Source organism: Cuculus canorus, chromosome 3 (assembly GCF_017976375.1).
Source record: "Cuculus canorus isolate bCucCan1 chromosome 3, bCucCan1.pri, whole genome shotgun sequence".
NCBI classification, from domain to species: domain Eukaryota; kingdom Metazoa; phylum Chordata; class Aves; order Cuculiformes; family Cuculidae; genus Cuculus; species Cuculus canorus.
Window position 1 is genome coordinate 74637076 of NC_071403.1, and position 20315 is coordinate 74657390.

The 20315-nt window shown below is 43.2% G+C and overlaps 1 protein-coding gene across 6 annotated transcripts in view; it reads left to right on the plus strand.

Moving 5' to 3' along the window:
- Positions 1–20315, plus strand: part of TTBK1 (tau tubulin kinase 1) — a 116044-nt gene that overhangs the window by 43354 nt on the left and 52375 nt on the right. For 5 of the 6 annotated variants that reach the window (XM_054061895.1, XM_054061894.1, XM_054061896.1 and 2 more), the window contains 3 exons: positions 3240–3380; positions 5039–5143; positions 20236–20301. In XM_054061895.1, the coding sequence (XP_053917870.1) occupies positions 3240–3380; positions 5039–5143; positions 20236–20301 (312 nt within the window). Of the gene's footprint in view, positions 1–3239; positions 3381–5038; positions 5144–13824; positions 13861–13974; positions 14056–20235; positions 20302–20315 lie in introns of those variants that run through there. The other variant, XM_054061897.1, reaches the window with a different exon arrangement.

Genomic DNA, 20315 nt, shown 5'->3' on the forward strand with positions numbered 1-20315 from the left:
GAAACACTGGAACTAGTTGTTCAGGGAGGTAGCAGAGATCTCATCCCTGGAAACATTCAGGGTTAGATTGGATGGGCCCCTGAGCAACCTGATCCAGTGGAAGGTGTACCCGCTTCTGCAGCAAGGGTGGACTGGATGTCCTGTAAAGGTCCCTTCTAACTCAGAGCATTCTACGATTCTGTGATTCTTATCAGAGTTAATCAGCTGAAGTCTTACATAGGTGTCTGCTAAGCCACAGTAACAGCAGGAGCTCCAGGGACTTCTGCATGGTTCAGCATGAATCTTCACCGAGAAAACAGAAATAGCTAGATCTTCAGAGCACAGATCTAGTGGCACTGTCATGAAAGCAGCTTTCTTTTTCACAGAAGCAGCTTTCTTTTACATCATACAGCCACGGGAGAAAGAGTTGGAGGGGAATGAGTGGGAAGAGATGGCTGAGCCAAAACCACACAGAAGAAAGGCCTTTAAGGAGAGGGAGATTGTCCCTGGCTGGAGGCTAATACTTTCAAACTAAAGGTTTTTCTTTCTGCCTTTGAAGTTGGCCTATTTCAGCACCTGACATAAGAGTTCACAGGGAACTTGTCCTCTCTCTCTTGCAGCTTGTATGATCAGGGCTTTGGTATGCAAAGCACTATGTAATTATACAATACAAGTGTACCCTTCCCCTGAAGAGCTTACAGCTCACAATGTGTTTCTTTATGTATAATTTGGATGATAAATGTAATGAAGGAAAGTGACAATGGCAAAGCACTAAGTAATGAGAAGTGAGCTGCCACATAAATTGGAAGGTTATTTTTAATTAGTGAATGGTGAATGAAGTAAAACAGACACCAGCAGACCCTGATGCTTCTTTGAAATAAACTTCTGATTCTTTTGAAGTGCAGTTCTACTTCATGAGGTGCATGTATAAAACCAGTAAATTCCTGGTGCTTGCCTTTGCCTTTTACGCATCAGTTGTTGTGGACAGAAAGAATCTTTTGCTCTCTAACCAACCCTGGCTGTTGCTGCAGCATGTGAGTGAATATGATTCTTGAAAGGGCTGCTCTGGAGCCCATGGAACAACAATGTTTCTAACCCCCCAATCCTGTCCTTAACAGCCTGATGGAGATGATTATACTTTGGAAAATCTCTCTGCACAGAATCTCTAACTTCCTAGGCTGTTCCTGGCTACATAGCTGAGCTTGTAGAGTAGACAGAGCTAAAAGTCGTTTCATTATTTGCAAATGAAGACTTTGATACTTAAAGCATTAGCAAGTTTTTCACCATCACTCTTCAGGCAAAAATTCTCCTTCAACTTCACAGTCTGCTGAGATGTAGTTTATCTTGTGTCCCTCTGACTGTTGTGTACTGCAGTTCTGTCTCTTCAGTCACTGGGACTGAGGCTTCCACTCTAAGCTTTGCATCTCATTGCCTTTTCATCTTCTCTGATGGTGTTTATTTGAAAAATAATGCTCATTTTCTGTCTTTTCCTGGGGGCAACATTGGATATTCACATGCCTTGGGTTGTTTCTGGGGAGCAGGTGTCTGAAACAATCTCCCAAACCAACTCGGGAAAATTATGGCACATTTCAGCGTGCAGCTCTGAAAACAACCTGCCTTTCCCTATTGCTGTTGGATAGGAGAGTTGGTGTCCAAGGAATCACTTTACAGTGGAAAGAGGGATCTGCTGTCAATGCAATAACTTGGATCTTTCAGGATAACAACGAGGCAACTGTATTGCCTCTAGTAAACTGTCACAGAAATTAAAAATGATAAGCACTAGAGAAGCAGCTTAGTCTTATTTTGTCCATGCTAAGAAGCAAACCTGGGCTGGTTGCTGTGGGTTGGATATCCGTATTTGCTGACGTGTGTCAAGTGTGGCTGGTTAAGGGTTACTATGAGGTAAAGCATGGGTCAAACCAATTTTGAGAAAGTAGTCATGGACTGGAAGAGCTCATTGCAGGTGGCCCTTTAACATCTGCAAATCAGCCTAGAGAAGAGAAGGCTCCGGGGAGACCCTATGGCATCCTTCCAGTAATAAAAGGGGGCTACAGGAAATCTGGGGAGGGCTTTTTATCAGGGAGCGCAGGCATAGGACAATGCAGCATGGTTTTAAGCTGAAAGAGGGGAGATTGTGGTGAGCAACCTGATGCAGCAGGAGGTGTCCCTGCCATTGCAGGGGGGTTGGAAATGGATGATTATTAAGGTCCCTTCCAACCCAAGCCCTTTTAGGGTTCTGTGAAGTAGGTGGATGAATAGATTTCATTTCACCGGTTTGGAGAGCAATCTCTGTTTTCTCATCAAATGTTTAGAGTCTTTTGTTTATCTTCTGTTTTGAAGAGCATCAAGAGATTCTATAGTATAGTGATAAGCAGTATGTCCCTATAACTTTTGCTCATGATGCATGTTCTCTGAAACAGCAAACTCTTATTCCTAATGGTTTTGGTCAGTTGATAAATGGATTAGTTCTGTGGATTAGAGGGGTACTCTGCCATAGAATATACCCATTTTAACACCTTCTTTCTCTTTACAAATCTAAAGTGGGATAGACAAAACTGCTATGACAGAGATCAAAGAACATTGATTCCTCTGGTTTTCAGTCTGTTCTCCTTTATTTTCATGCAGATACAGTAGACTTTTTTCCTCCCAGAAATTTAATTAACTAGAGGTAAATCACTGATTTTTTTAATAGGTGTTTTTTATGTCAGTGGAAGAATCCTCCTTTCCTGATTTTGGGTCTGATTCTTTGGATAGACGACTTGTTGTAGCATTGCCACAACAATACTGATTTGAGATTGAGCCAGGCAGTTGTGTGCTAGGGACTTTCTGATGAAACTGCTTCTGTGAGCTGTAGTGCATAGTGGCTTCATGACCTATTTATCATATCTGTACTCCTTTAATCTTTAGGCAGCCCCAAGAACAGTCAAAGTTGTTCAAATCAGCCTCTATGTAGTCTGGGTTTCAGAGTAAGGAGATGCTGGGTTCATACAGTCTCAGGCACTGCTGTCCATGCTGTCCCCATATCCCAGATAGTACATAGCTAATTTCCCAAGATAGTGGTCTGGTGTCTTCTTAGCAGCAAATACATCCCTTAAAATGAGGTATTGGAGGATCACATACAAGAAATAATAGCAGCTATAAGATGAGATCCTATCTGATAAGCATTTTTGGGTTTTTTAGGGATGCGTGTTAGAACCTGCAGCTGTTAAATACTATGCTTTACTGTGATGGTTCAAGTGTTTTATTGATTTTTTTTTCAGGGCCGGAATCTTGCAGATCTCAGAAGGAGTCAGCCTCGAGGGACTTTCACTCTGAGCACAACGCTGCGATTAGGGAAACAGATTTTGGAATCAATAGAAGCCATTCACTCGGTGGGATTCCTGCATCGTGACATCAAGCCTGTATGTTGGTTTGGAAATTTTCTTTTTAGTGTGTGTCTGCTTGTCTGTGTCTGAGTCAATAAAGACAGTCTGAATAGAGGCAGATCTCAGTGGAGGCATTTAGTCCTCCTTGCACACTCCCAGTGTCGGATACATTGGCTATCTTCTGTAAGTATAGATTAGTGATACAGTATTGTCATTCTTTAAGTGCGTAGCAAACTAGTTTCTATCAGCAGAGGCTGCTCCATGATGGGTAGTAGCTGCAGGCATACTTGTACCAGCCATATCACATGACAAAGCAACCTAATTTTGAACAATCATTTGGAGTCCAACTGATTATTACTATAAAAGGAGTTCAGAAAGGATGTCTTGTTCTATGAACCATCACTTGAATAAAAGTTGTTTCATGTATTTGACGTAACTAAATAGTCCTCTTGATCTTTTCTAAGCAATTTCCAAAAAAGATTGGAGCACAGCTTCTAGTGTTGGAAATTCAGTCACAGTGTTGGTCATCTGTCTAGGTGAGGCACAATAATTCCAAGTCTCACTGTACAAGCCAGTCTTTTTCCTGCAGCTCTTGACTACTTGTCTCATTCCTTAGACTATCTTCCTTTCAGAAAAATCACTTGCTGCTTTTAAAATTGGCTGGTTTTGGCTGATCGTATTCAGCTGAAAATCAGTCACTAATGTGACTGGCCACAAATCCGTTAGCATCCATCAATTATGGTAAATGATACAAATTTAAGATAAGGGTCAAAAAATTGCTGCTTCACTTGCTTCTTGTCAGCTCATTTACTAAGGTTGTCCAGAGAAGTTGTGGATGCTCCATCCCTGGAGGTGTTCAAGGTCAGGTTGGATGAGGCTTTGAGCAACCTGATCTTGTGGGAGGTCTCCCTGCCCATGGCAGGGAAGTTGGAGCTGGATGATATTTAAGGTCCCTTCCAACATAAACCGTTTGATGATTCTAAGAAGTAAACTCAGCATTTTTTAGATATCTGAATGTTGAGATAAACTTAGGTACGAAACAGAGTGGGTGGAGATGATGAGGGTTAGGGCAGAATAATGCGTGCTAGCAGCTGAACTACAAACGGAAGCATTTGTCTACAGTAATTCCAACCTGTTATGCAAGTGATGGAACTCTCACTGCAGAGCTAGTGATGTTAAATATGGCTCTTTATCATAGCAGCTGAAATTTAGCTAAGCTAATGTGAATTGTAGTTATTTTGAGACTCCACAATCACTTATCTGCAAACCGAACTTCTTAACGTGGCAGTGATTCTCTAATTAGCCTCTTTATGCTGAAAGAGGGAACATTTAGATAAGGTATTAGGAAGAAATGTTTTCCTGTGAGAGTGATTAGGCACTGGCATAGGTTGCTCAGAGAAGTGGTGAATGCCCCATCCCTGGAGGCGTTCCAGGCCAGGTTGGATGGGGCTTTGAGCAACCTGATCCAGTGGGAGGTGTCCCTGCCCATGGCAGGGGGGTTGGAACTGATTGATCTTTTAAGGTCCCTTCTTATCCAAACCATTCTGTGATTCTGTAATCTTAAAATTCTTCACTTTGTCTTGTGTTCCCACCAGAGCTGTGTGAGGCTTTATAATGAAGTTTTGTTAACAAATGGCCACTCTTCCCCGAGATGCTGGTACCAAATTGATTTTTTCCTTTCTTTCTTTCTCCAGTCCAATTTTGCCATGGGCCGCTTACCTTCAACCTACAGGAAGTGCTACATGTTAGACTTTGGGCTGGCCCGTCAGTATACCAACACTACTGGGGAAGTCCGGCCAGTAAGTAGAGTTTAAGTAATTTTTTTTTCATTTCTGCAACTGCTTCAGCAGGGAAGGGTTTTGTAACTTTTTTTATTTTGTGGTTGTTCTGCTTGGTCATTATATTGGACCGCATTTTCTGCAAGGTAAGAAGCAGCAGGTGGCTTCAAATGATTTGGGAATCTAAGAAAGGATGCTTGCTTTTGTGTTACAAGGTGTGTGCCTACACACACCCCACCCCATTATTATGCTTTAGGATAATAATGTTTTCTACAGGCTTGGAATACTTATTGTGTACATTAAGGCCAAGGAAAGAGGATGAGCCTAATGTTGGCCATGTAACTTCTGTAGTCTCGGAGAACTGGTCTAGTTCAGTTCACTGTGGTCTGGGGAACCAGGTCAGTGCATTCTTACAAAAATTGCTAGTAGTTGGATGCTGACCTGATCTCTGGGGCCGAGCTTTCTGTGAACTGCAACCTGTAATGCTGTTCTCACCCTTGCCTGGCTTTGGGTTTGTGTATATTGCCCCCCCGTCCAGATTTCTTAGCAGTAGTATTTCAGTGTGCCTGCTTGGAGGGGAGGTAAGGGCAGAGGGCGTAACTTGCGTCACTTGGCATGCATGTCCTTGAGTCCTTTTACCAGCACTGTGTTATCTAGGGTCACTCATAAGGATACGTTAAGCTACAGATACTCTAGATATCAGTCAGAGTGTTCCTAGATTTATTTTGGAGCACAGCGCAAGCAGGGAGGGCTCAGACAATCTCTCTCTTTATCATCCTCAGCTAATACCTTTTGGCCTGCACATATTTTCCATCTACAAGATAATTGTTTTTGAAGATATTGACAATGTGAAAGCTAAATTCAAAGACTCTTTAGTGTAGGATATGGTTGGGAAGTGGTAAGAAAGCAAGGATGAGTGAGCAGATTCTGTGTCTTTAGCAGATGAGCAGAGCTGGAGGGTATTTCTTCTGTGTTTTCTTTTTTTGTTATGTCTTTTCAGTGGGACATTTCAAGCTTTTACTTTTTAGCTGTAGATGGGAGTAGCTCCAGTGTGTCTGCATCTTATTCTTAACAAGACACACACGGTGTACCGCTGTTTTTCCTTGCCAATGCTGCTGTGTTTGGGGATAACGCTTCTCCATATTGGCCTTTTCAAAATGCAGCCATGGTCCTTTCCCCTTCCTGCAGTCAGAATTCAAGCCTGTTTTGACTAAAACTGGCATTTGTTTTTCTGCAAAATGTCTTCATTGCTTCAATGAAACAAAGATGTTCTGTGTCTGTATTTCAAGTTCCATTGTTTAAACACTTCTTTCTTGAGTCCTGCATTCAATTCTGGAGTCCTCAGCACAGGAGGCATGTGAATCTGTTAGAGCAAGTCCAGAGGAGGCCACAAAGATGATCAGACAGCTGGAGCACCTCCCTTGTGAGGGTGAGAGGCTGGTGAGGGTGACAGGCTGAGAGGGTTGAGCTTCTTCACCCTGGCGAAGAGAAGGCTCTGGGGAGAACTTATAGCAGCCTTCCAGTACTGAAAGGAGCTACAGGAAAGCTGGGAAGGGGCTCGTTATCGGGGACTGCAAGGATAGGATGGGGAGTGATGGTTTTAAGCTGAAAGAGGGGAGATTTAGATGAGATCTTAGAAAGAAATGTTTTCCTGTAAGGGTGGTGAGGCACTGGCCCAGGTTGCCCAGAAAAGTCATGACTGGCCCATCCCTGGAGGTGTTCAAGGCTAGGCTGGATGAGGCTTTAAGTAACCTGATCCAGTGGAAGGTGTCCCTGCCCATCACCGCAGGGTTGTGATTGGATGATTTTTAAGGTCCCTTCCAACTCAAACCATTCTTTGATTCTATGAGGATCGTCCATCATCAGCTCCAGAGGTCCTTCAGGCCCTCTTTCAAAGGCTGCCGCAGTAGCTTTTACCTAGAGAGCTGTTACTCTTGCTAAGTTTCTGATGACCACTCTGTATTTGGTTTTTGTGTTTTTACAGAAGATGGCTATCTGAGAGTTCAACTTGATTGCTCAGCATTTGGAAAATTATGGGCCACTTGGCTTGACTTAATCCAGTCTTTTTCTGAATCTGAATTTATTCTGTGCTTCTAAGAAAACAAAACTGATCTAACTTAGGTGCACAAATGCTAGTCTTTGGAGAAAAGCTGTTGTTGCATAGATTTGCTTTCATGGAAATGGCCTCACCCCTCTGCAGCTTGCCCCTTGCCAGATAATGCCAGATCCCCCACACTGCACCATAAAGACAGAAGATGGTTGGAGCCAGAAGGTGTGTCAGAAAACATCAACAACAATTTTTCCCTCTGTTAGCAATTAGTGGAACTCAGCTGTTCTCAGCGGTCTCATTGCTTGATAATTCTCTGAGGGTTGTAGAAGTCGGCCTTTGATGGTTACTCTTTTGGACAGGTACAGCAGATGTGCCTTAGCCCAGTAGCCAGTTGGTGTCCATGGTTTGTTGAGAGCTGCTTAGGGCCTGGATGAAAGCTGTTAGTTTGGCTACCCTCAGCATTTCTGGCACTTGGATCAGAGTCAGCATCCTGTCTAGCAGGGGGGACTCCAGCTATTGTGGTAAACAGGACAGACTGCTAGTGCAAAAAAAACCCTACTATTTCCAGAGGGTTTTGTTTACAAACACTTGCGAGGACAGGAAAATGAAGGAAAAGACAGGCAGCTTGGCAAAACTGCTAGAGGAGATGCAGATTTCTTTACTGTTCTTCTAAGCCCCACTCTTCTGGCTTGAAGGGTAGCAAATAGTGGTTAAGATCTGTGGTCTGCATTCAGCAGGGTATGTTTGACCTGGAGTTTCCGATTTCTCAAAGGAACACTCTCAGCGATAGGATTCCTGGTCCATTACCCTTCCTTTGTAACATCTTTTGGTGCTAAATACTTATATATTTACTGAAATAGAGAGTGGAAAAATTACTTGCAGTAAACAGAGCTGTCTCCAGGGCTGTGATACTCCTAAGGTCCCTTTTCTAAGGCATATGTCTTAATTTTGTCCAAAACTTTAAAGCTTAGATGAGAGAGAACGCGATAAGTCTACTGCCATTCTGCCTGTGGCTTAAATACATGATACTCTGCTGTCAGCTGAAAATGCAGTAACTCCTGTAGGAGAGGAGAGTTTTGAGTATTCGTTCTGCTGCATGGGGATCAGCACCAACGTTACACCTTTTAAACATAAGTATTGTACATGCCAGATTAAACAGAAGGCAAGGGGACTGCACCTGCCCAACTACATGTATCCTACGTGTAGGAGATCCAGAAGCACCTTCTTTAGGACTGGAGGCAGGTTACCAGGTGAGATGTATCAAACCAATGATGTGATTTTATGGTCCCTAAGTAGTAGGATGATGAAAGCTACAAAACATTTTTTAGTGCTTATATACAAATCTAGATGAGATCCCAATTGTTGGTGCATAAGATACCACCCATCTAGGTTCGGAGAAGGTATTGCAAATCTAAATAGTTTTCAGAAGATGGTAATGACAAACTCAGTAGAAGAGGGATTTAAAAGATTGTGATTATAACTTGAGCAAGAAGATGAATAAAAGGAATTTTATAGAAGTCGGTAAAATACTACAAAATCTTGAAAAGCAAATGAGAGAGCTTCTGTTATCCTTGGTTACACAGGAACAAGATATTCAGTGAAAAAGGGGATAAATTTAAGCCAGTAAAAGGATGCATTTATTCATGAGGCATCACTTGCCACAGGTAGTCAGCATGCATTTGGAAGAGTGATGCAGCACGTGCATGCAGGTTGGAGGCTGTTTGGTCTAAATAGCAGCAACGGGACAGTGTGCTGCATTCTTCACCCAGAGGGTGATGGAGTGCTGGAACAGGATTTCCAGGGTAACAGTCATGGCACCAAGCCTGACAGTATCCCAGAAGTATTTGGACAACGCCCTCAGGCACATGGTGTGAATGTTGGGGTTGTCCTGTGCGGGGACAGAAGTTTAACTTGATGATCCTTGTGGATCCCTTCTAACTTAAGACATTCTGTGATTCTCTCTGGTAAAGGTAAGGATCGGCTAGATGAAACAGGGGAAGGCTATAAACTGGCAGGTGAAATCTTGTGGAGATCAACAGTGATGCTCATGGTGTGTTTTGGAAGCAAGGAGAAAATTTCTCATTTCACATACATGATAGTGGACTCTGAGCTGACAGGTATTGCTGCTAAGTGAGGCTTTGATGTTATGGAATAGCTCCATGAAAACGTGGACTTGGTACTCAACGGCTTTCAAGAAAACACTCAAACATTAGAAGTCACTGGGAAAGGAATACAGGACAAACCTAGGATCACTGTTGTGACCCTTAATGAGATAGAGATGGCTTTGTAGAGTTCTTGTAGTGTACCTGAGTGAAAACTTTCAACTCATCTGAGTCTTCTTGCAAAGAGCCTTTCTCTTTGCGTTGGTCATTGTGTGGTCCCAGGGGTCATTGTGTGGTTATAGGCCATCTTTGCTATCTGCTATTAAAAGAGCTCACTTCAAAAAAGAAGAAAAAAGAGATCAACTCCTGCTCCTCCTCCTCCGCTTGTGAGGAAGTTGCAGACTACATCTCCCCTCAGTCTCTCCTTCTCCAGGCTGTACAGACCAAGTGACTTCAGCCGCTCCTCATTTGGCTTCCACTCTAAACCCTTCACCAACTTGGTGCTCTCTTCTGGGCACTCTCCAGTAGCTTTACACACTTTTCATACTGTGGTGCCCAAGGTGGGGCCGCACCAGTGCAGAGCAGAGCAGGATAATCCCCTCCCTCGCCGGCTGTAAGTGCCGTGGTGGATGCCCCCAGGACACGGTTCCCCTCTTGGCTGCCACAGCACACTGCTGGCTCATGTTCTACTTGCCGTCAACGAGAACCCCCAGATCCCTTTCCACAGGGCTGATCTCAAGCCTCACCCGCCCCCAGTCTATATGGACATCCAGGGCTGCAGTGTCTCAGGTGCAAAATCCAGCACTCGCCCTCATTACATTTCATGTGTATCTCAGACATGGAAGGCTTGGAGATCCACTTAAGAAAAGGTGGCTTATGGAGGGTACCTGTTAGTTAAACTCTAGTTAATAAGTGCTTTCAGACACGGAGCCTTCTTCCATGCTTCAGATAAAGACATGTGCAGTTTTATTCACTGTAATGTCCTGGTTGTACAACCCAGCCCTTGTCAGGCAGTGGTATAGATCGGTCAGCGTTGATGCACATCTTAGGACCACAGGACTAAGCAGCTGGGGAATGCACTGAAAAGTTGGGTTTTTAGATGTTTGTGGAAGTATCTTCTATAGCAAGCATACAAGGCACAATTTTCAGCTTGCATTAATTTTTATAGCAGAGAGCTGGACAAGCAGAATGTGTTTGATAAGGAGAACTAAGGCTGAGAAGGGGGGAATAGAAATAAACATTGCTATACAGATAATATGATGAACAATATATGCCTGTATAGTAGAGATCTTCTGAGTCACAAAGGTCTTCTGTGCTAACGTAGGTCAGATTTTAGCCAATAACTCCTTGATCCTTATTGGATTTTGTTCAGTTCTGCTTGTTCTGTGACTAGCGTGCAGTATAGAAAGCATTTTGCTTTTTTCCATTGTCTGTGACATCCTGTCTTTAGAAACATATTCCCCATGGCTTCAGAAATATTAATTTGGAGTGATCAAGGATTTAGCAGTTTGGCCTTTATTTGAAAATACAGGAGAAGCTGTGGTTTTCCTGGAGTCTCTCTCCCGTTGCAGGATCTGACGCTGGGCTCTTATGCTCAGCAAGCATTTTTTTAGCTTAGTCAGCTGCAGCCCATTGATCAGCTCGCGGTCTCCTCGTGGCTCCAACTGCACTGCAGTAGTTTGCAGTGCCTCACTGAAGATGCTGTACATGTGCGAGGGCGGTTCTGAGAGTCAGTGGGCAGAAAGAAGATGCTGTAGGCAGGACAGTGCATAGCCTGTTTAGATGAGCATGAGGAAGGCTGCAGAATTGTCAGATGAGAAAAAAAGGTATTTATTTTCCAAATGTCTGCGCATAGTGTTAAAAATAAACTTTGCTGCAGTGAGCAAGGTATTAGAAGAGGAGACTATGATGTGTTTTTCTACTAAATAGTTTCCCCCTTGCTGGAAAATGAGCTATAAAATAACATAAAGGATATTAACTTCTACACCCTAAGACCCCCAAATATTCAAACATAGATGCTCAGTAGCTTTTATGCCACCTGTGTACTTGAAATATATGTAAAGCTGTGATGTTATATAGAAGATGAGCATTTTGCAGTAGAATAAACAAATTTGTGAAGCTGTGGTGCTCAGAGTACTGTATTTCCTTAGGAAGGGGTATAATTTTCATCTCCAGCTTTTTACTGTCAAAAGGTAATGGGAGGAAAGGCTGAAAGCAGACCATAGTCACATTGGCTCACACGGAGATGAGGAAAAGGGAAAAGTAGGACCTGTGCCTTTAAAAATATTGTGTATTTAGTATATTATAGAAATGCACTTATGTGGGAATGGGTTGGTTATGAAACATAATCAGAAAAATTATGTCAAGGTTCTCGTCATTGCTTTCATTGTTGGAGGAGCAAATTTGGACTTTGAAAAGGAGCTCTTGTTCTGTTTTAAAACGTTGCTACTACAGAAATCCAGTGTAGATGAAATTAAAAGTATGAAAAGTAAGGCAGTTGATGGATGTGAAAATTTGTTAGCAAGCAGGGACTCTTGTATCTTGTTATAATTCCCTCTTTCTCTGCTTTCCTACCCTGGAAGCCCAAGTTCAGTGAGGGTGAGCTCAGATCATCTACATCAGGTTGTTGGTCATTTGTTTTATGTACCAGCTCTCCGGTTGGAGCTCTTGTGCTACAAGGGGGAGGGGGAAAAGGAGAACAACTCAGGCTCAAATCCCATACATGCCTGCAGGGAACTGAGATCCCATTTTCCGTTTCCAAGTGCCTTAACTGCTGAATTGCAGAGGGTATACAGTACTTCTAAATGTGTCATTCTTCTGGTCGATGCTGTTTCTGTTGAAGCTCTGCTTATTCTTCCCACTGGACTGCAGAAAGAGGAACAGAAAACTATTACTGTGTCTGGTGGTGAGGGAACAGGGGCTTCACTCCCCAGGCAAGTGAATGTTTAGTTGGATTGCAGGTCAAGTCTCCCTTCCATCAGGTAAGTACATTTGCTGCCAGGTCACAGAGTGCCTGTCGCGCATCTTCTCTCTTGGTAATAAATATTCAACTATTCTATGCCAAAGGGATCTTTTCCAACATGGATATTCTTACACTTGCACCTCAAAGCACTGAATGGCTTTGAGGTGAGGAGGAAAACATGATTTCCAAGGAGTGCAAAGAGTGGACAGATCTGAAGTTGGCTCTGCTACATCTCAGTGATTGGCATGACTGTCTTTGGTCTTCTTCCTCTCAGCAGAAAAGGGACCATCTTCTCTATCTGACTACAAGAGAGCATAATGAGCTATAAATCCCAAATGAGTTGTGACTAACAGGCTCTCCATATCACTGCCATTTCAGTGGTTCCACTGCTCTGGGTTAAAGCACGTGAAAAACTTGTACTTTCCAAGGGGATATTGTGATACTTATTTCTGTATGGGACCATGCATGTAAGAAAAAGAAGTGCAGCTCTGAAGCCAAAATTGTCTTGTTATTAATCAAACAATAATTGAATGATAGGGTTGCAGCTGGCATAAACTTTTGATAAAAAAATACTCATCCTTAGTCCTGTTTCTAATGTGAGAAAAGCATCCTCCTCTCCAGCCCAAGTTCTGCTACAGGAATCACGTGATGAGACAGTTGGCACATGCTATTCAGAAAGAAAATTGTTCCCTTGGTTTTTTCTGATGTTAAAATTTGTTCTAAAATTTGAGTTCTCGTGAAGTAAAGACAGAAAGATGGCATTTTAACTCATGTCCTTTGGGTCTTTTGCTTTGGAAAGAATAGTGGGAGACTATTGAGTAACATTCTCAAAACTAAATTTAGTGCAAAATCCATGGAACTCTTAGAACTTGCACATTTTCAGGAATATTGAGACTCAAATAAGAAACTCCACGGGGCTGACTGCATTTGATTTCTGAATTTCTGTTGGAATTAGTCTCTCTCAGCTGAGAGCTTTCCTAGTTTACCAATCTGAGTTTTAAACTGATATAATATTAGCTCTTGCCTCCGATCAGGGTGGCCATCATGTTTCCATGCTGTACGATTCACGTTTTAAGATACAGTGACTGCTCGTGTGGCCTAAAAGCAGGACTGACTTTCATTCTGCCCTCTTTAAACCACCACACTGCATCCCACCACCAACAGCAGACACCTCACTATTTCTAGGTGGAACATTGCAGCAATCCTGAGGGAAAGGGGAAGAAGCCTGAAGCTGGCAGCTGTGACATTCACAAGGCAGTGATTGTATGGAGATTGTTGGTGAGAAAGCAAGGTGGTGGTTGCAGAAGCAGCCCGGAGTGGGAACCCAAGCGAAGGTGTAGGTATAATTTTAGGAAGGAAAATCGTGGTAGAACCATACAACTGACCGACCTGTGCTTAGGCTGTACGCATCTCTGCTCTCAGCTTTGGTTCCTGTACTATCAGATGTGAAATGAGAGCAGGGGGAAGTTGGTCCCTAGAGGGACCCCTCTCACCGCCTTGCAGAGCGCTCAAAAACCACACAGCCTCACTCAACAATTTGTGTCTGAACAAAACTAAATACAGCACAGGCAAACAGCGCTGGAAAGGTTGCTGGGAGATGGCAACAGCTCAACAAGAGACCCAGGTTTCGGGGGGGGATAAGATATTGAATTGTTTTTTAATTAATTTCTGTTTATTTTTTTTCTTGTTTTGTTGGTTTTTATCATGTTTTTTCTTTGGGTTTCTCTCTGTTTTACAGTTCTTTTGGGCTCTTCTTTTGAGGCTGTGTTTGATGCGTTGGCTTCCCATCCGCTGCTCGTAACCATCTCTGCTATGAGTTGTGAGTGAGCCATCACCATGCTTCTGGTTTTTCAGTTTGATTTGTGCTTTTGTTATATTATGGAAGTCCAAATGACACCTGGTTTTCTTTTTTTCCCCTTATGATATGTTTGTTTTTCAGCAGGATCTTGACAGCTGCCTAAATGGGATGCAGAGGCCTAGGACACTTGGGATTCTGCCTGAGGGGCTGGCAGACATTTGGGTGGTGGCAGAGACTGGGATTTGGACACTTCTGTGGTTTCTGAGGGAAGGGGAGGAGAGTTCTCTCATCTGATATATTTGACTCCAGCTCCCTCTATTCATCTCTGACTCCCCATTGGGATAAAATATGCTGCTGTCATTAATGGTTCTACAAAAGTGCTGCTGTGTATGTTAGTGAGTCAAAACACAGATAAGAGGTGCAGAACTTATCACCACAGAAGAGATGGAGGTGCATATCCCTGCGTCTCCACCATGAGCCTCACTGATGGGAACAGCAGATTCCGAGAAGTCACAGAGATGCTTCCTTTCCATTCAGTTAAAGCTTCCTCTTGCTTTTTCCTTCTGATCATGGCTTTTCCTACACATCATTTCAGTCCAAGACGTATCTCCAAGTGCTTCCCATGATCTATGGTATTTCCTCTCTCCCTTTACCACCTTCTCTTCGATCTACACTAACTTTCTTTTCATTTTCTTCCTGCTGGAAATCATTCTGTTTCCAGGGGAGGTGGGTTCATGATCCTAGGTGACAGCAGGCATGCTGAGAGCAAAGGTGGTGGATGTCATGAGATGTTTGCTCAGGCTTCCAAAAGTCTGGGGAGGAACCAAAGGTTGTGCTCCTTGACAGTACCACAGGCATAAGAAAAGGCAGGAGGAAAGTACTGGCATCCAAATATAAGTTTTTAGGAAGGAAGCTGAAAAACAAGACTTTCAAAATATCAATTTAGGGACCACGGAGGCATGAGGAAAGATTTTAATCTCTATGTATGAACATGGTGTAAGGAGGGAGTGCTTAGCACAGGAAGGACATGGACCTGTTGCAGCGAGTCCAGAGGAGGCCTTGAAGATCATCTGAGGGCTCGAGCACCCCCCATACGAGGACAGGCTGAGAGAGTTGGGAGAGGAGAAGGCTCTGAGGAGACCTTATAGCAGCCTTCCAGTACTTAAAGGGGCTGCAGGTAAGCTGGGGAGGGGCTCTTTATCAGGGAGTGCAGGAATAGGATGAGAGAGAATGATTTAAGCTCAAAGAGGGCATTTAGATGAAATCTTAGGAAGAAATGTTTTGCTGTGAGGATGCTGAGGCACTGGCATGGGTTGACCAGGGAAGTCACGGATGCCCCATCCCTGGAGGTGTTTAAGGCCAGGCTGGATGAGGCTTTGAGCAACCTGATGCAGTGGGAGGCTCATGGATGAGCTTTAAAGTGCCTTCCAACCCAAACCATTTTGTGATTCTATGATTTAGATTAATGAGGAAATATGAGGACTCCTGAAATAAAAGGAGCATATTTAGGAAAGACAGAGTTCATGTGAATAATGAGGGAGAATTTGTTAGCACCTAAAATACAAATGATCGTGAGTGTTTGAAGTAGAGAATTATGCAAAGCTTATGGGTGCAGAAGACCAGATTCTGGAATAATACAGGATTTTGTTACCTAATTCCATCTTTGTGAGGTGGTATACATTGTGAATATATTGAAAGGAACAGAGTGTAATATGTGTGATCTAACACACTCTCCCAAGCTAAAACTCATTTTAAACCAAGCTTCTAACACAATGCAATATACTTCATATCTCAGTCATCTCTCTGATAGCTCTGTGTAGTAAATTACTTTAGTTTTGTGCTAGACACAATCTGAATGCAGAAAGAGATGCACTTTATACTGAGTAACATTTCTGATAGTAATACTGATGTGAAAAAATTAAAAAGTAAATAACATGTGGTTTACAATTGTATTCCAGCTTGCTAACCTTTTACCTTCTTATCATTTTGAGCGTTCAAATCAGTTGGATGATATATGATTCCATAGTCTGAAGGTCGTAACTGCTACAATGTCTGTTCTGTGGGGGTGCTGGTGGACAGCCGGCTGAATACGAGTCAGCAGTGTGCAGAAGCGGCCAAGAAGGCCAGTGTCATCCTGGTGTGTATCAGAAACAGTGTGGCCAGCAGGATCAGAGAAGGGATTGTTCCCCTGTACTCGGCCCTGATGAGGCTGCATCTTGAATACTGTCTTCAGTTTTGGGCCCTTGACTACAAGAGAGACATTGAGGTCCTGGAACGTGTCCAGTGAAGGGCAATGAGGCTAGTGGATGGGCTGGAAAACAAGCCTTATGAGAAGCAGCTGAGGGAACTGGGGCTGTTTAACCTAGAGAAGTGGAGGCTGAGGGGAGACCTTAGCACTGTCTATAGCTCCCTGAAAGGACATTGTAGTGAGGTGGGTGCTGGTCTCTTCTCCCAGGTCGCAAGTGATAGGATGAGAGGAAATGGCCTCAAGTTGCACCAGGGGAACTTCAGATTAGATATCAGGAAAAAAATCTTCATTGAAAGGGTTATCAGGTACTGGAACAGCTGTCCAGGGAAGTAGTGGAGTCACCATCCCTGGAGGTATTTAAAAGACAGGTAGATGACGTGGTCAGGAATATGGTTTAGTAGTAGACAGGAACGTTTGGACACAATGATCTCAAAGGTCTTTTCCAACCAAATGATTCTATGAAATATGGACCAGTCTGGACAGCAAGGACTCTTTATCCAGGCTCTTGTCCACTGCTGCACAATGCAGTGGTGGGATGAAATTTATTAACCAGGAGAAACGAACTGTGTAAAGAAATCATCTGGAAAATTAATGTTAATGAATTCAGAAGAAAATTCAATAACAGTTGGGTATACAGTGTGTGCTACTATAAATGCTTAGGCAGGAGTTGTTTGTTTGGATGAAAACCAAGGTATTTTCACAGCCATGGAAATATTTGATTGCAGCGATTATTGACATAGTCAAAAAACATGACTAATTGCCTTGTGACTGGCAGGGCAGTCAGATATGGTTAAAAGAGGTGAAATCTTTATGAGAAAAAGATGCTGTTAACACAGTTAGCATCTGCCTATTTTGTTCAAAGCTCCTGTCGAAACAATTGCACAGTCCTGCTTGGTTGCAGTGCTCTCCCTGCCTTGAGGTTCAATGTGAGAGTGGACAGGAGGGAAAGCCCTTTGGGTTCAGCTGCAGGGCTGGCTCGGTGAACCATTCCGTGTTTGCTGTGGGACGGATGCTCAGTTAAAGGATGGCTGGGCTTTTGGTTTGCTTCTGAAAGAGAAGAGGAATACATTTGCAAACAGCCTAGAGCTGGCTGTGGAGTAGATCTAATTAAAGACTGCAAGAATAGCCTGTCTGCCATAAATAGTAGGTATCGATCTAAAAAGATTTCCAGAGACGGTGCCAGCTATGCTGAAAACAGCACACGTGGTACTTGGTTCAGTATATGCACAGTTGATAACTGAAGACATTGGAGTGAGGGAAGAACATGAAAGACAAACTCTCATGGCCTACAAACATTTAACAATATTTGTTCTGATAACATTACAGGCTACACACTAGACTTGTTCACGATACACTTGTATTTTTTGACTCGTGAAAAGTATCCAAACACGCTATCTTCCATTCATAATGGAAAAGAGGAATGTCCTCTTGCTTTTGAATATATAGAGGACATTTATGGTGATGTCTGATTACAACAGATGTATTCCAGTGGCCAGAATGGTGGTTTTCAGGAACTCACATCAGTGAATTGATTGGATTCTGAAAAGTATCTTGCAATCATTTGTCGGGGGAATCCTAAATGTGTGCTCCAGAAGGAATGAAGTACATGATCATGACTGTAATATCTGGATTATTACCTGCTGCTAAATAGGTAACTCATAGCTCAAGCTGGTGTACTGCAAGATGGGGGGCTATAGGAAAGCTGGGAAGGGGTTCTTCATCAGGGAGTGCAAGGGTAGGACAAGGGGGAACAGTTTTAATCAGAAAGAGGGGAGATTTAGATGAGATCTTAGAAAGAAATGTTTTCCTGTGAGGGTGGTGAGGCACTGGCACAGGTTGCCCAGAGGGGTGGCAGATGCCTCATCCTGGAGGTGTTCAAGGCCAGGCTGGATAAGGCTTGGAGCAACCTGATCCAGTGGGAGGTGTCCCTGCCCATGGCAGGGGTTGGAACTGGATAAGATTTAAGGTCTCTTCCAGCCCAAACCATTCCATGATTCTATTATCTGATTCTAAGACTAAATGCTGCATTAAGTACATGGGATATGCATACATGTTCTCCTTGTGGGTTATTTGATGCACGTAAAGGAGTTGTAATGTAGCCTTGTAGCATTTTTTGCATTCACCATTCAGGTGTGTGTTAGTGACATAGTGTCCATGAACTTGTTTAAAAAGCGTTTGAAGATTTGTTCTTTCTAAGTGTATTGAAACTCAGAGCAACTTCCCTGTACCCAAAAGGAAGCAACTGGATTATACGTATTTAAGCCGAAAGGAGGGTGGGCATTGCTCTGATCTACCAGTTGAATCAAGCATGCAGTTCCCAGAACCACCTGAAACTGTGACTGGGCAAGACTTGCTCCCAAGTCACAGGTGGTAGGATGAGAGGAAAGGGCCTCAAGTTGCACCAGAGGAAGTTTAGATTGGCAATTTGGAAATATCCTTCCCATGGAGGGTTCTCAGGCTCTGGAACAGCTGCCCAGGGAAGTGGTAGAGTCACCACCCTTGGAGATATTTAACAGACATGTAGATGTGGTGCTTAAGGACATGGTTTAGTGGTGGGCTTGGTAGTGTAAGGTTAAGGATTGGACTTGATTATCTTCAAAGGCTTTTCCAACCTAAATGATTCTGTGACTGTGAATAGAAGTACAGTTATAGGCTTAGTTCTGAAAGCATAGGCACAGCTGAAAGAATAAACATGAATCAACTGACTGAAGTGGGTCAAGTTACTCAGTTAGAGTTGTTGTTACTGTGCTCAAACTTCTGCAAGAGTAGGATTTTAATTATGAGTATGTTTAGTTCTTTGCCCAAGCTTAGTTATAATGGAAGATGTCTGACCCCAAAGCCAGTTTTGCCACATGAATTTTGAAAGCCCTTCTGTTAACTTTGGTGCTTCTAGCTAAGCTGAAAGGATTAGAGATTAAATTAGATATTAACAATAAATTCTTCACTATGAGGACGGTGAGGCAGTGGCACAGGTTTGCCAAGAGAAGTCGCAGATGCCTCATCCCTGGAGGTGGTCAAGGCCAGGCTGGATGAGGCTGTGAGCAACCTGATGCACTGGAATATGTCCCTGTCCATGGAGAGAGCAAGCGGAACTGGATGGGATTTGAGGTCCCTTCCAACCCAAATCATTCTATGATTCTGTGATTTGGTGGATGTCATTATTTAAATGCAATTTTTTTCAGAACAATGGCATCTTCAATAAGTGAACTCACATGGTCTAATGTTCTTGTGGAAATGGAAAGAGTTGGAAGTTTTGCTCAGCCCCCAGAACAGAGAGAGCCTCCAGCTTGAAGGAGTAGTCATAGGAGGACCACCTGCTAGTGGTTCACTTTCAAGGCCACTATATCAAGCCTTCACTTCCTGAGGACCTGAAGAACAAGAGAATCAGAGAAAGAAAAAATAAAGATACATGGTTTAGGATATAGTGGGAAGAATCTGGAATAAAGCAAGAAGTCAGAGGTTCTTAATTTTTTTCAATTCTTACAGAGGATGTTGATGAGCAGTGTTAGCAAATGTGCGCTCATCTACCCTGTGGCAGAGGAGGGGATCCTCATTCTTGTCCTGACTAGGCTGCCCTCAGGCTTTGCTTAGCTCACGTTATTCATGACTCATTTATGCACTTGTACTTTTATACTGACTTTTCCCTTGACCTGGAGCTTGAAAAGGGAAACATTATCTTCGATAACATTCTTAGCACTATGCCTAGACTCTTGCTATTCTAACCTATCTCTGTAACCACCTTGTCCTCTCCATAAAATAGGCTCTTCTAGAAATGCAGAATGAGAGAATGCCGTCTGTTTACCTGGCTGCTAAAGCAGGTGAAGGCAGTAAGACCTTTGTATCCTTTTGGTACATATGAAATGACGGTATAGATGAGAAGGCCTCAGGAGTTAGCTGCACAGGGGACTCAGTAACCTGCTGTGTCTCTGAAATTTTCTGTTATCTCCCTTCAGCCTCGCAACGTTGCTGGTTTTCGAGGAACGGTCCGCTACGCTTCAGTGAATGCACACAAAAACCGAGTGAGTATTTTGGG